General features: G+C 37.6%; 1 protein-coding gene across 1 annotated transcript in view; it reads right to left on the minus strand.

The window, feature by feature from the left end:
* Window positions 1-4,216: 4,216 nt before the first annotated feature.
* The window catches only part of LOC134528864 (anoctamin-4), a 207,979-nt gene continuing 195,041 nt past the window's right edge, over window positions 4,217-17,154 (minus strand). Inside the window, exon 20 of the mRNA XM_063362531.1 lies at window positions 4,217-4,615. Coding sequence (XP_063218601.1) covers window positions 4,319-4,615 — 297 coding nt within the window. The 3' untranslated portion in view covers window positions 4,217-4,318. The remainder of the gene's footprint in view (window positions 4,616-17,154) is intronic.

Genomic DNA, 17,154 nt, shown 5'->3' on the forward strand with positions numbered 1-17,154 from the left:
CTTGGTTGATCCAGAGAATAAAACAAATAGTCCTTGGAGAAATCTGCTATCACCAAATTCAAGCTGTGGCAGTCACATGGATTAAAAAATGCCCGAGGATATAGTTTTAAAATTCTGGTTTGTACACCTTTGTTCACTCCTATCATATTCGCTCCATTATCGTAGCCTTGACCTCTACAATCGTTCATGTCTAAATCAAATTCTTGTACAATCGTATCAAGAAAGAGACCAGTGAGTCCTGCTCCCGAAGAGTCACTTATTGGTTGTAAGCAACAAAACACTCTCGCACTTCGACTTCTTCATTAACGTCAACGAACCGGAATGTTAGTGACATTTGTTCAATATGGTTTACATCAGGAGTGCAGTCCATAATGATGGAGAAGTATTTAGCTGACTTTACCATATTCACACTATTATTTCGAACGTCACTTCCAATTAAGCAAATTAGTTTGTTTTGAATGCGTTTGCTGAAATAGTGGACATTAGTCTATTTACAACACGGTGGAGGTGCTTCATCATCACATTATCAATTTTTTTTAATAATTGCACCAAACCCAAGAAGTTGCCATTATTAGGGGTGTTACGTTTCAGAGCTCCCTCTAAATGCCAAATTATTGCCTGCCAAGAAGAACACTATCGACATCATTATTACGAGGGTAGCAACCCAACTCGATTTCTCATCTTCAATCTGTTTTTGTTATTGTTTGTCTATTCCGCTGAAGTTCTTCAACCTAATCGACGCTTGTATTCAACTGTTCATTGCACGTCAGTGATCTCAGGATGTTTCCTGTGTTTTCAGACGAATTGATAAGCGCCCCTAGTCATCAAATCCTTTTCCCAAATTAGAGTTGGGGTTTGTTTTAAGTAAACGACAGCAAAAACAATATACTTTATCTGCATATTTAGATTACACGAGCCATTTTCTTTTAAAAATCTCCCCATTTGGCATTACTTTTTCAGAATGCGAATTTGAAAACTGACAGCCGTCACAATTCTTTGGGTGTGATATACATATTTACAATCCGTTAAAACAAACTAGTACCTACACCTTTACCGCCTTTATCGCCTTGGCAAATATTAAAAAATAGTTAATAAACAGGTACATCACTTCCATACAAAAGCTACAATATCTATGCTATAATACCCTACAAAAGCGCAGTACATCGGGCTGCAAGGAGAAACGTATTCGACAAACGCGCGTAATCATTAAATGTCTAAGACAACGTGTGTAATCGCGCCGTGCGGTTTCGTTCATGGATAAGTGGAAAATGTCTTATCGCAGTGCCACAGAATACACTAGAAAGGAAATTATATAAACAATACTTACTTCTGTTTTCTATTTCGAATACTTCTATAATAATCTAAATACTAAACTTTCAGCCGTTAACCCCCCCCCCCCCACACACACACACACACACACACACAGAGATATATACTCGCGCGCGTTTGAACGACTTGACAATTCAATAGACAATGCTTGCCTAGCGAAACAAGTAACGGACGAAATTTAACACCGCGCCCACTCCCCCGTAATGGACGATTTGAAATGGGGAGGAGCCAAGCAGTTCAAGTAACGGCCGGATGAAGTGCCAATGTCAACTACGCGACACAGAATGTAAATAAACTTTCGCTAGTAATGGAATCCGAATAAGCCACGTTAAAAGATCTGTCGTACACAAAATCATTAATAATTAGAATTCATTCGAATTTGATGACGTGACACCGAAATGTCAGAGGGCGGGTACCTCAAGTCGTCCATTTTCCCGTGAGACTCGACCGATCGTCGCCGTCGTTCGTCTCACGTGTCGGTTGATTTCGGCGCCCCCCCTTGATGGCGCCCCGTGCGGTCGCACCGCTCGCACCGCCCTAGGACCGGCCCTGCGCACATGCACCAATCGCGGCTCCAGAAGAGGGGCGGTGGGGTCGATAGCCCCTCCCGAGACCAATTTTATTGATTAGTGTATATTTATGTTTACTTAAATATTTAATTTCATATGTTAAACTTTTATCTCATCAAAAGTTGCATGGAGCTACTAAGGTTCTGTATTTGAAACCTGTATTTTGTAAATAATATTCTAAGGCCAATATCTGACCACTTTCATTTTTTGCAACTACGACCTTTCTTTGTGCGATAGCCCCTCCCGAAAAGTCATCCTGAAGCCGCCATTGACATGCACACGCACACGAGCTGATCTGCTGTCACTTGTTGGAACCCATGCTGAAGTTCTGACACATTATTACTCAAGCCGCACAGTACACCCACCTATTGAAGTAACAATTTGTGTATTTGCACGGTTTTGAAGTTATGACTCCAATAAACTAGAGTTGATTTGAGGTAGCATGGTAATAGATTTATTTTTTATCTACGTAAATTTTGAAATTCCATGCGCACACAATGGCAGCGGCACTTGCATAACATTAAACACAATGAAACAAGCTAATAATTTGATGAGCCAAAAAACAACAGCTTTCCTTTTACTTGGTATTTATTATTTCCTTCATACCTATTTACTTGAGCTGAATATAAATGGTACAATGATACATAATAAACAGAAATATTTTAGATGTCTGTGAGTGATCAACTAATGTTTACATTAGCCATCCCACAAGTCGGCAGCAGCTATGGTGTGAAAGGTAAGAAGCTTTCAGGGCAAGTTGACCTCAATGGCTGTACTAGTGGCAAGTCATGTGGTTAGAGATTTAAGTGTTGCAATTTGCAGACTTGCGTTTAGTAAATAGAGTCGGGAATTGTGTTATTAGTTTAAATAAACTTTCTTGTTAATAGAAAACATAAAGTGTATGCTTCCTTAATCGTATTATACATTTAAATACAACTAATAATACAATTAGTTTTGTGTATCAGAAATGTTATATACTAAGTAAAGAAATATCTTTAAAGCCCATTTATAATTCAAGAATGCATCCCATGGATTTTCTTATATTGTATTTTTGTTTTAGGATCTTTATTGCCAAACTTTTATTGAAACATTTATATAAAAGTACTTAATATGTATTTAAACGTATAATTGATGCTGTAAACTGATTTTAATGGGAGAAGTGTCTATTGAAATCGTTGTCATCAAACACACTTCGGTGGTTGGAAAACAAATTATTTTGATTAACATATAATCTTATGGAAAAAATGTATTTATTTTCACTGTTTTGATTAGCACTGTATTTTCCTGGTACAAATTAAGGGTATTACTTTGAAGGGTTGGTGTAATGCCGTCAATAAACACTTTATTACTTTCTTAATCCCTCTTCAGTTCTTTTGTTTTATAATGGAATGGGTGACTTCATGCTACTGGACTGGAGACCACTATGCTTCTGATCGTGTGTCAGTGTATAAAGAGGCACCATTATGTATCAAAAAGGGTTGGTGTAAGACCTTGTTTCCCTCTCCTTCACACACACTCCCATATCATGGCTAGCCAATCCAATTGGGTGCACAAAATTCAGACTATTAAGGATGAGGAAGGTAAAGATAATTGTGGCTCACTTAATAAAACTTAACATTTTATTTTGTCTATTGGCAGACCTATATATATAAATTAAGTGTTCCTTGAGAAAATTTGGTCTCGAGCGTAAGGCAAGCAAGTAAAAATAAACTTGTGGAAGTGTCAAAGTGGCTTCTAAAATAAAATATTAACGTTCATAAAATTTTCTAGTTAATTATGCTTTTTGGACGTGTTCCCCAAAACTTCTCCTCCAAAGTAATTTCAACTGTTGTAAGTTTACCACTCACATAAAGAAGTCCCATTATTTTTTTTTAATACACTTAAATCGAGTGAGGTAGCATATTGTTAAGACACTGTACTCTCATCCTGATGAACCCTAATTCAAATACAAGTCTGGCGATCCTTATTTTAGTCTACCAAAGTTTCTCAATCAAACCAGGAAAATGTTTGGATGGTTCTTCAGTATAGGCCATGTCCAATTCCTTTGCCAATATCCCTGTGTCACTATGTGTTACTGTCTGTAAAGACGTTAATGAGATAGATCTCCAACTTTTAAGAAAGTAATATGCATAAAATATTGTTTAAAGAAATTCTCTATACTATTTTTTTTTCTATATTTCAGTGTAAATGCAGCAAACCATGTATCACAGTCATTTCAGAGATTTAAAACTACCATACCAAAGTATTTTAAGTTTCTGCAACTTTACAGAAAAATTTTTGCTGAATGGGTTCAGAGACAAAAAAGTTTCACAGAGTAGTTTTTATGCAAAAAAATAATTTTTAATGAGTGCCTATTTTGATGAACACGTTGAACAATGAAAGGAAGTACACAGTGGCTGGTGGCTCGGCGTGAGCGCGGGTCAGTGGATCTCGTGGCGCTCCCAGAGCGCAGAGTTGTCGCGGTCGGGCGGCGCCGAGCTGTCGGAAACGCGGCTGAGCCGCCGTCCCCACCACGTCCTGCCGCCCCAGCTGACGGAGCTGCCCCGTATGCGTCCCACCAGGTCCTGCGCATCGCCGCTGGCGCCGCCGTCCTTGAGTCCGCGCTCGTACTTGGCCTCGTTGGCCAGCATCTTCTCGCGCTGGATCTGCGTGCGCACCTCAGACGGCACGTCTGGGATCACGTAGGCCATGATGCCCGTCAGCGCAAACACCAGGTGCTGCAACGCAACCACGCAACATGTTACAAACACACTGCACCAATCCCTCACTCAGCACGTCTTCAAAGTGCGCAAATTCATTTAGCACGTCTGTAAATTTCAGTTAGCACGAGATCACCACACGCTAAAAAAAGGGGTGAAGGGGGGGGGGGGCTGTGTCATGGACACGGCCGTGTGTTATACGTGAATAGGTGTACGTAACAGGTAATATTTTATATACAAACTATAAAATACGCTATTTTATGTACCTATGTTAGATATAATCATGTTTGAACACTAAGAAGTCGGGTATAGGCCGACATTATCTATTTTAACACAATATATATTCACTGCAACTATTTTACACTAATGTTTCATATATGCAATCGATAGATTTTGGCGAGAGCTGACGATTTAAAACCAAACGAACGTCGTAGCTTCTACGAGTCAAAAGTTAAACTAAATGGAAATCTCGAAACGCAGCAAAATGACCTCAAAATGGTGGCGCTTCCCCTTCCACCACGCTCGATGCGTCATAGTCCTCACTTAGCATAACGAATTATTTGATCCTTTAGCTATCCAGTGGTGTAATTAAATTTTGGATGGAGATGATGCATACATATGTAGCTGTAACACCAAACTGTATTCCCCGATTTTGTTATCATTCGTTTTTTTTTAATTGCATCCCACTATGGAAGCAATTTTAAAGACAAATTCACGTCAAAACAAACTCGGGCATAACGTCATGAAGTCTGCTTCAACTCGGTAAACAACATATGTACCGCGGCATATAGTTAAAAATACAAGGGGGGGGGGGGGGGGGTGAGATGCGTGCCCAGGTCTGACTACGCTATTGTCTGTTCTACAAACATAAGCTATGACGAGTTCAGTTGCGGCTATTGAGTGTTAAGGACCAGATGTTTTTACGTCCGCGCGTATTCTGCCGGGCCGTACCGTTGTCGCCGTGACGACTTAAGTCTAGCCAGTGGCAGGGAACTTGCACTCAAACAACACAAAGCAATGTCTGCCCATTCGTCTGCCGGTAACTGTACGTGCGCCAGCACCTGCATTTGGAATCATAGAGGAATCATGGCTTCCAAGTGGGAGCGTAATTCATCTTGTTCAAGTATTCGAGACAAAACTAGAAGTATTACGGCGTGCAGAATGTCATGAAGGCCACACTTATGTTGGTCGCACTTTAGTTTTAAGCAAGTCAACTGTGCGCACAATCAAACGAAATAAGGACTCTATCAAACGTTTGTATAAGTCTGATGCTGTTGGTTGTACTAGCTGGAATATATTTGACATTATATTGCTTCAAGGCGCCAGTGTCCCATTACTGTCTTCTTTTCTTTCAAACCTTCTAGAACGTTCTAAACTGTTAGAGCCCTGATAGTGCTTTATAATTGTAAAAACGAAAATTTATAAACATAAATTTTAACTGACTAAACAACCTAGAATGACAGAATAATAATAAAAAATATTACATTCAGTTTAAGTAAAACCTAACATAAATAATAATATTAAAGCACAAACAAAATAATTTAAATGCCTATGTGTAACAACAGAACCATGAGTATTAATTATGAATAAAACATATAATGCAAATTAGTTAAAATATTATCATCGTAGGCAGGAGTTATGCTACGTCACATCCGGATTAAACTGAATTTGCATTAAAATGCACGTAATACAGGTTTTGGATGGGTAAAACTATAAAAAATTATATTAATGCATTTCTTTTAAAATGTAATTTTAGTTTAAATATTACTGCATACGTAGGCCTAGGATTTTAACCGACGAACTGATGAAGGATTAAATCACATCTGTACTAACCGGATTCCGGGAAGAGTGGGTCCGGATCAGCGAGACTACCGTGTTTTCTTTTGTTTATTTTCAAATAGTTGGAATTTCTTTGGATACAGAATTTGCATCATATTCCAAACATAATGTATGAGTTTTTTTTCAGGAAAGTGTGTCTACAATAACAGCCATAGAATGTATGTAAGTAGAGAGGTACAGTTCCTCCGCCAGCTGCATCAGGCTCTCGCAGCAGACAGTATGCAGGTACAGCCACGCAGTTGTTCGAAAGTCGTGGCAACAGACGAAATGATTGCCTCGTCTGCTAAGCGTTGGGTGTTTGTTGAAGTTTAGTAGATGATCGTACTCATATTGCAGTTTGTGACAATGCAACGGGAATGCTTGGTAGTGTCATAATCGAGTTAGCTATGTGTTTCAATAAAATTGGATTGTTTCGAAATAATTTAATGTTGTTCAACATCTGGGTTTACTAATTTACATGTATTAATTTCTTGATGCAGAAAATAAATCTTTGCTCATAGTAAAAATCACTCAAGTTTAAGTTTCTGTACATGGAAAAAAATGTTCACATTATTGTTACGAACGCAGACAGGACGGCGACACATGCCAGGTTCGGAGCTGGCTGGCGGCCCTACACGACCTCAGGCGTCACGCGCCGGGACACGTGCCGTCCACTGACGTAAGGCATGCCATGCCTCCGTGACAGTTCCGAGAATTCCGAATGCGAATGAAAGTGCGACATCGGCGAAGAAGGTTACCCCCCACCCCCCACCTAGCCACGTCCACCTGAAAGTGACGTGACGCGGAGATCGACTGGATCGTAGGAGTGCGGCGACTGGGTGACGTAAGACTGTGTGTGGACAGGCGCGTGGTAAGGGGCGTACCAATGTTGAGCCAAGCTCCAGCGAGGAACATGACAGACATTGGGTGACTTGATAAACATTTTTAAGTGCCAGTGAGTAGCATAGTTTGGCCGGTCCTGTCACAGGGTCCAGGGTCCGGTGCCGGGTGCCAAGCCACATCTCTGAATGTGACGTCACGGCGGCCATCTTGGATGAGTGTGACCTTGACATTTGACCTTGACCCCGGCGGCCATATTGGATGCGCCATCTTGGATCCGCCCTCTTTAAATCGTGCGCCCCACTCACTCATGATCAAATTTTCGTCTGGTCGCCATATCGAATTTTTTTCTGTTCCGCTGGAGGCCGCCATCTTGGATACCGTCGACTTTGATTCTGCTGTTCGTCCCTAGAGAGTGCCAGAGTCGCTCTGTCTCATCACATAAGATCGATGTTCCATTACCTACCATAGCTATTATGGTCCTTATCGACATATTATATTTAGTTTTTTATGCAAAATACATTGGAAGCGCTGTGATACGAACCATCGCAGCTCTGATCTCTAGGTTGGAAAACATACGCCTTTAACCGCACGGCAATCGAGACATTTACCCGACTCAGAATTAAATAAGGTATAGGTACATATAAAAATAACATGCATATTCGAAATTGTAATTTTTTTTAATTTGAAGTAATAATATCAAAATCTGTTCGGGACAGAACCTCCATCATATATTAAGACATAACTGTTGCAATTATCGTTACAGTCGTCATCTTGAAAATCTGTAATTTTTATGCTAGAAATTCCGAAAAAATTTCAACAAATATTTTAAAAATTGCCTACTTCAAATGCTTAGTTATTTAAACGATTTCGTTCCTCGGTTCGATTTCCGGCGAGAGTAAACCAGTAATTTATTCATATATTTAAAAAAATTCTCAATAAAAAGTAATAAAAACTTCTTACACCACACCCAACATTTTGAATTGTAACCACTCTATAAATTATAGTTACGGACGCCATCTTGAAAATCTTTATTTATTATCCGATTTTAATGAAAAAAGTTCAAAATTCATCAAAAAAATAACTTATTAGAACTCTGATTGATTATATCGATTCCCGTCCTTGGTTCGAAACCGGTAAGAGCAAAAAAATTTAAAAAAAAAAACAATAGATCCTTCCTCCACAGAAGACCCCTACAAACTGACCCACCACCACCAATAACAAGTATATATCGTCAACTAGTATGACGTCATGTCCGCCATCTTGTCTTCGTCCGCTGGAGACCGCCATCTTGTTTTCGTCAGCTAGAGTGTGCTGGCGACATGTTAGTATAATTTTCTGTTCACCATACCTTTGACCTCGACTGTTGGCATTGAACTTTGACCTTAAACTTGAACTTTGACCTTGAGCTTGAACTTTGACCTTGACCTTGAAATTTGGCCTTTACCTGGAAATTTGACTTTGACCTTGAATTTTGACTTTGACCCCGGCGACCATCATGGATGCGACATTTTGTGTTCAGTACATTCTACCAGGAGCTAGCACCTGCTAGAGGACATTGCCATCATCTTGTTTTCGTCTGCTGGAGGACACCATATTGTGTGTGTACTCATCTTACCATCATTACCATCATTACCATCATGCTAGTTTTATTCTAACCCGCTAGAGTGCAGTAATCATTTATTATTTCTGAGGTGCCCACCATCTTGAAATTTGGGTGCCATATTAGAATCGTGTAATTATTTAGCTAGAAATGCGGGAAAAATTAAAGAATTCACCAAAAAATTTACAATTAATTTACAAATTGATTCGATCAGTTCCTGTCCTTGGTTCGATACTTGAACAGTGACAAGTGTAACTAAATATTTAATAAATATTAGATTCTGTTTTACATACCTTTCGCGGAGTTTATTAAACATTCTCTCTCAAAAATAAAACTCAAGACAATGAACGACAATGTTCGACGAATTAAATACATTGCCGATAAGCCCAACATGAAAGTCTAGTTTTTCGATAATCTAAATAACCTCTAAACCGTTCATGTACAAAGCCATGCATACAGGCCAACTGTCTCCGGACCACGAGACCGGGTCATAAACAATTTCAGACGTATAGACCAGTCATTTCCGAACCTCACGACCTTATTCATCGACAGATAATTATATTAAATTAAACCAACGCAACATGTTTTTACGCGTTCAAGAGGACCAAGAATCCCATCAAAAAAGGCAGCACATTTTGGAAGCACAATCAAAAAAGGAAGCACATTTGGAAGCTCCATCAACAAAAAGGTAGCACATTTGGAAGCACCATCAACAAAAAGGCAGCACATTTTGGAAGCACAATGAAAACGGCAGCTCATTTTGGAAGAACAATTAAAAAAGGAATCATATTTTGGAGGCACCATCAACAAAGTGGGAGCACATTTTTGAAGGAAAATCAAAAAAGGAAGCACATTTCGAAGCACCATCAAAAAAATGGTAGCTCATTTGGAAGCACCATCAACAAAAAGGGAGCACATTTTGGAAGCACAATCAAAATGGCAGTTCATTTTGGCAGAACAATAAAAAAGGAAGCACATTATGCAGGCACCATCAACAAAAAGGCAGCACATTTGGAAGCACCATCAACAAAAGGGCAGAACATTTAGAAGCACAATCAAAAAAGGAAGCACATTTGGAAGCACCATCAACAAAAAGGAAGCGCATTTGAAAGCTCAATCAAAAAGGCAGCACAATATTGGAAGCACAAACAAAAAGGCAGCACAATATTGGAAGCACAAACAAAAAGGCAACACATTTTGGAGGCACCATCAACAAAGAGGCAGCACATTTGGAAGCACCATCAACAAAAAGGCAGCACATTTTGGAAGCACAATGAAAACGGCAGCTCATTTTGGAAGAACAATTAAAAAAGGAAGCACATTTTGGAGGCACTATCAACAAAGTGGCAGCACATTTTGGAAGGAAAATCAAAAAAAGGAAGCACATTTGGAAGCACCATCAAAAAAATGGTAGCACATTTGGAAGCACCATCAACAAAATGGCAGCATATTTTGAAGCACAATCAAAAAGGCAGCATATTTTGGAAGAACAATAAAAAAGGCAGCACATTTTGGAAGCTCCATCAACAAAAAGGTAGCATATTTGGAAGCACCATCAACAATAAGGCAGCACATTTTGGAAGCACAATCAAAAAGGCAGTTCATTTTGGAAGAACAATAAAAAAGGAAGCACATTTTGCAGGCACCATCAACAAAAAGGCAGCACATTTAGAAGCACAATCAAAAAAGGAAGCACATTTGGAAGCACCATCAACAAAAAGGAAGCGCATTTGGAAGCTCAATCAAAAAGGCAGCACAATTTTGGAAGCACAAACATAAAACAACATATTTTGGAAGCACAATCAAATATGGAAGCACATTTGGAAGCACCATTAACAAAAAGGCAGCACATTTGGAAGCACAAATTACGAGAACTAAGTCATAGAAATCAGAATACAAGAAATAAAAAGATTAAATTTTTACTTTCATTATTTAATTTATTTCTCAACATTATACAGATGCAAGTAAAACAAGCCATTATTGTATGTAGTCAGTTTTCCTCAGTATGAAGGATATTTCTTTGATGCACGAATAGTTTCCTGCAGTAGCGTAGCTAGGATTTTTGTTCGGGGGGGGGGGGGGAAGGGGGCGCCCACATTTCGTGTTTCACCCGTCCTCCAAAAAAAGGGGGGGGGGGGGAGGGTTCCGGGAATCCTGCCCCGGAAAAATTAGGATTTCAAGGTGCAAAATGGTGCTATTTAAGCGTTTATCATGCCACAATACAGAATATATAATTAGCAGATAATAAAATATATTTGTAAAAACATTTTTTGTTAGAAAAATTTCACTATTATTTAAATGACCTTCAAAGTACTTAACAAACGGCTTGCAAGCAGGAACACTAAAACTAAAATACAATTTCTTTCAACTTAGGCTGTCGACAATAATTACGTGACTTACGTCTCTAATAGTCTAATATATGTTAAGCAAGTGCTACTGTTTTTTTAAATCTTAATCAATCCACTGATCTCAATACTCTCATACTATTTTAGCTGCACTGTTTGTACTGAATATACATTTTTTTCTTTTATTGTATCTTTAGAAAGTATACTCGGGACTGCTTTAAAAAAGTAGCATAGTATATTGGCATTTCAAGTAAAAATTTCTAAACTTATAATCTTATAATAACAAACATACATGAAATAAATCTACATTAAGCAAGGGCTAATGCTTCCTTGGTCAATCGATCACGAAATACAAATATTACATTAGCTACATACTGTATACAGGGCTGTAGCCAGGATTTTGCGAAGGAGGGGGTCCAATTAATTTGTATGTCGCCTGGCTCTTTATAATAACATTTTAAAATTTAGAGTATCACATTAAGATTAATTGATAATTAATGAAATAAAAATTACTTAAATAAACAAATAACTCTTTAATTTGATTAAATATTTTTAATGTTTAAATATATTGTTTTTCATTCTTGTATCAAGTACAGACAAGTAATAAATACATAAGAACACATTAAGGTCCTTAAAAACATTAATCACACATGCAAGTTGTATTAAAAACAAATATTTACAGTAACAGCCTTCTATTTCCTTTACGTGCCATAACATTTAACACATCATCTGCTTTAAATGGTACAGGATAATGTATAGACATCAATGATAAGCCAGTTAATCTCTCTTTTGACATCTTATTCCTTAAGTAAGTTTTAATTCTTTTTAGTGATGAAAATGATCTCTCTGCTTCGCAGGTAGAGACCGGCAAAGATGCCAAAACACACAGTAAATAATGAATAGTTGGATAAAAGTTTTTGTCGCATGCATCTAAAATTGACATAATCTGAGATGGTGAGAGATCTCTCTCACTTGAACTCCATTTTTTACACCACAGAATATACTCTGCTTCAAATGCACTTTGTGAAATTTTGTGTTCATAATAAACTTTCAGTCTTTCCATAATTTCAGTTGTATGTTCCAGTTTACAGTTTTTTGGAAGCAGCATCTCAATGGCAGACAAGAACACTTTGTTTTGACTAAATCTCTGGTGTAGATTCACAATGAGTGAATCTACAGCAGGAATGAAGACTGATCTTCTATAGTACTCTTCGGGTGAATCATGTGGAATATTGTCCCTATTAGTTTGTTTTTTTGCCTGTCTTAGAATATCAATCTGAGACTCTAAAACGGTTTCAGCGATAGCTAATGATTTCTGGAAGATCTTGTGAAATTCACTTTTATCTTGTTCACCTGTGCGGAGGTCTTTGAGAACCTGTACAATGTCTTCACTGAACTTAACTGCTGAAGATAGTTCATGTTGAGGATTTTGGAGGTATGTTGAAAGTGGTAATGTCAGACTGAAAAGATATTCACAAACTAGCACTGACACTAAGAAGCTTCCTTTCTCTATAGCAGATAGAAGAGTTGAAGCGGTACTTGAAAATGACCGGTCCAGTTCTGAGAGATCTTAAAGACTTGGAACTATTGCAGGAAAAAGCTCAACAAATGTGTTAATAGAGATTTGACGCTCAACAAATCTTGTTTCACAGACTGCCAACAATCTATATTTCTTTGATTCTGGCAGAATCTTGGCAATTTTATCTTTTAAAAGGTTTCCTGCTTGAGCATTGTGCCTAAAGAACTTGGTTACTTCTTTTAAAACTCCAAGGCTGTTTGAGATCAATGGTACATTAAGTGATTCAGAGAGGACTAAATTCAGGCGATGACTTGAGCAATGGACATACATTGCTTTTGGATAGAGTTGGAGGATTCTTGTTTGAACACCTGTTTTACAACCACTCATTGTGGAAGCTCCATCATATCCTTGACCAATTAATTTGTCTAGGTCAATACCTAAACCATGGCATGACTCCAAAATTTTTGTAGTCACATTTTCTGCAGATAGATCTGTCAGTGGAAAAAAAGTTACAAAATCTTCCCTGAGAGATGGCTGGCCCTCAGTCATTACATATCTGATACACAGTGAGAACTGCTCTTGACCCGACACATCCAGTGTTTCATCCCCAATAATGGAGAAACATTCAGCATTGTTGATATTTTTTGCTAATCTTTCTTGAATAAGCTGGCCACAAATACCTATTATTTCATTTTGAATTTCTGGGCTGAAGTAGGACGAATTTCTGGAGCCATGAAGCATATGATTCTTCAGTTTTTCATCAATACTTGCTCGGTATCTAATTAGAGCCCTAAACTTTCCATCTTTTTTTTCGGGCTTTTCAAGAGTGATAGGACCACTGTCATCATCCCCTCGAAGAGGTAGCTCATTTTCACCACAAAAAATTATTGTTTCAATAATAGGTAGTATAGCAGCCCTATTCTCTTCTCGCTCTTTCATCCTCTTACTGCTTAAAATAGTTGCCACATCCTGAAGTTTCCCTGACATCACCTTAAGAAAGTTTTCGGCAGAAACTGTTGCTAACATGTGGTAATTAGTCTTTGAATGATTCTGAAACTTTTCCAATGCATCCTTCCATTTTCTAAAAGGTTGGCCTACTAATGAGGCATTTCGTACAGAAAAGTCATCATTCCCTACACAGTCTGATGCAAAAAGAACACAGTATTTACAATACGCTCCATCTTTTACCTTAGAATATGCTAGCCATCCCCATCTTTGAAGCCAACTGTGCTGGAATTTCAGATATTTATTTTTGAACTGAGTCGAAGGAAACTTGAATGATAATTCTGGGACAAAAAGTTCCTTTAATACATTGTGTAAATTTTCTACAGTGATTTTGATTACTGGTGCAGAAGAGTGAAAGATATCTTCAGAAATGACTCCTATATCAACTTTAGATAAACTTACTTGCATCGATGGATCTCTGTTGGTGTTGCTTTCTCCTTGTCCAAGAGGTGTGTGAGAGGAACTGCAGGAATAATGTTGATTTGCATCTTGTGTAATGTAGGTCCTATCTTGTTGAGACTCGACAATCTTGCTTGGTCCAGGTCCAGGAAGTGGTGGGTCGAGATGACAGCTGGCAATATTCCGGGATTGTTCTTCGTTTTCATTAGACTGAAATTATCCATCAAAATTTTTAATATTTTTTGTGAAAAAATCCTAATTATACATTTCTTAGATTTTTAAAAATTTATAAATGACCAAAAAATTTTGTAAGACCTTATGTAGCCCTAAACCTAATATTTAAACATAGATATTTCTTAAAATAATAGTTACTCAGCATATTAAAAATACAGTTTTGGACAGTTCTTGGAAAGCAGTGCATCTACTATATATCCTTCCGCCGCTGTTTCTCTGCCAATAAAACAAAGCACTTTTGCATACAACTGAGTTTTTCGGTGAGATTATTTAAATACTATCACGATCGTGTTAGTGTAAATGGGCACCGGAAGCACCTATTTTATTTATTCATTTATTGGGGAGGGTAAGAGGATAAAACCATTAATTTTTTTCTCACTCTTAAAAGCCCAGAAACCATATGTTACAAAGTTTCGTTGAAGTAGAGCATATGGATGAAGAATTACTTTCTATAAATTATGACTTTAAAAACATGCAAAGTCCTTTTCATTCTGTCCTCTGTTTACTCTGTTTAAAGAGAAGGGGCTACAATAATTTACTATGAGAAAAGAAACACATTTATTCAAGGCCTAACCTAAAGTAAGAAAAGTGCTAATGTAACATAATTTATAACAATGATTGCAGTAAAGTTTAAGTATGAATTGTACACATTTTTGTATAACGGTATACAAAACCTTAATTCTTGAAAGACTTTTCTACACGTATTAAACCATTTACAACCAATACACAGAAAAGTGTGTTTAGATTCAACAGTGTGAGATACTCATCCCGCGTGCTAAGCACTAATTTTATTCGTCATAGTGGGAAAATAATTTCTAAAAACTGAAATGATAACCACTTTTTTTTTTCCTTTAATAATTTGGTCATTAACTAAGTTTCAAACACTTGTATTTTTTATTCTTCTACGATTGGGCCACAGTGTCTTCCATGCCATAAGAATATCAAAGCCAATAAACAGACCAAAAACAAATAAACAATAAAATCACATTCAACCGCGTCATGACTAAAATGGCTTTTAGCAAAGATAGCAACCATTGATCAAACGAGAGAAAATACATTAGACACAGAAATAAGTGAAATTTCCCAACCTCTAACTTTAGTGCACAGGTGTTCGTTATCAATTTAAAATTTTACTAAACTGTCTGCATATCAAAAATAAAGTCACTCGGTTCACTCTGTTGAAGCATGAAAGACGGACAAACAAACCAATAAACCCACAAACACACTTTCGGATTTATAATATGTGCATAGGTTTAACAAATAAAATAATATCTTATAACATCAAACTTACCTGAGGAGAGTCAGCTACTCTTTTTCTTTTCGTCCGCGTCACGAACTTGTCCATGTTAGACGTGTGATTGCGACTGACTGAGGAAATTTGCCCGTAGAAGTGCGTGAACTGATATCAAAAATAGATTATGTCGGAACCAAATACTGCCCTCTTTGAAATCCGAGATCGAGGAAAGTTGAGTAAAAAATGGGAAGATAGAGACTACCGGAGCCCAGTATGGACATCAATAATCCTTCACAAACACTATCTCTGTAGGTAACCTAAGCAAATCTTCTGTATTTTCTTCGGGTTTAGCTTCTTTCTCGTGAACCGGGAATGGGGGGGGGGGTCCGGACCCCCCGGACCCCTCCCCTGGCTACGTCCCTGCTGTATAAATACATTGCACGAACAAATATAATCTATTAATTTTCTCGTATTCATTCATGATACTTAAAAAACTCAGCCATTAAGAACTTAAGAAGTGTATACTAACATTTCAATAACAACCATTTAAACTTTTAAAACATCAAACACTAGGTATCTGAAAAAGTAAAAGATGCACTAAAGAAATAAATTAAGAGCTAAATCTGAAAACACGTATGTACAGTATAGAACCTAAAGTGAACAACTTCTATAATTTACATGTTTTCTCGAATATGTTCATAGTGATTTTATGAAAACTCAATACTTCTTAAAAAAAAGTTATCTACAAACTGTCAAAAAATCATTTCAAAGTTGAACACACCAAACAAAAATTTAAAACTGCTATTAATAATTTATAACCGCGTTCTTAATCATTTTAAAGGTCACTCTTTTACTAACCCATCTAAAAAAGCAGCATTTATCTGTTCTTCTTTGCGAATTTCTCAATCAATATATCTTCGTTTAATGGTATGCTGCGGTGTATGGATATTAGTGCAAGTCCATTTAGACGGTCTTCACCAGTGCTGTTCCTGAGATAGGTTTTCAGTCTCTTCAGAGTTGAAAAGCTTCTTTCAACTGATGCTGTGGTAACAAGCAGAGATGCCAGAATTTCCAGAAGTATATGTAAATTTGGAAACAACATTTCTTCGCACTTCTTCAGTGCAGTGATTGCTTCCTTCGGTAGCTCATCTTTGGAGTTTTTCCATTTCATTTTCCATAAATCCCACTCACCTTTGAACATGACTTTACTGGTGTTTGTAAGGTCATCAGCATACAAATTAAAAGCTGTATCTACATCACTGAAACTAGATTTTACAACATTCACTGGTATGATGCACTGCAATCCTACAATAATATTCTTATGAGATAAGAATCTTTCACTGAAAGATGAACTCATTTCTTCAATGTAAGGAATGAAAGACATCCTCCTGAAGTACTCCTTTGGTGAATTTGCTGAGTAGTTTTCACGATGTTTCTGCCTGCCTACACATCGTGGGATTGCTGGAACCACACAAAGAACATCTGCAAGCTCTAAAGAATCTTTGAAAATATTTTCAACTTCTTCATCGCTGTTGCTGCGCATATCAGCTAATTTTAGGC

Source organism: Bacillus rossius, chromosome 2 (assembly GCF_032445375.1).
Source record: "Bacillus rossius redtenbacheri isolate Brsri chromosome 2, Brsri_v3, whole genome shotgun sequence".
Taxonomy (NCBI): domain Eukaryota; kingdom Metazoa; phylum Arthropoda; class Insecta; order Phasmatodea; family Bacillidae; genus Bacillus; species Bacillus rossius.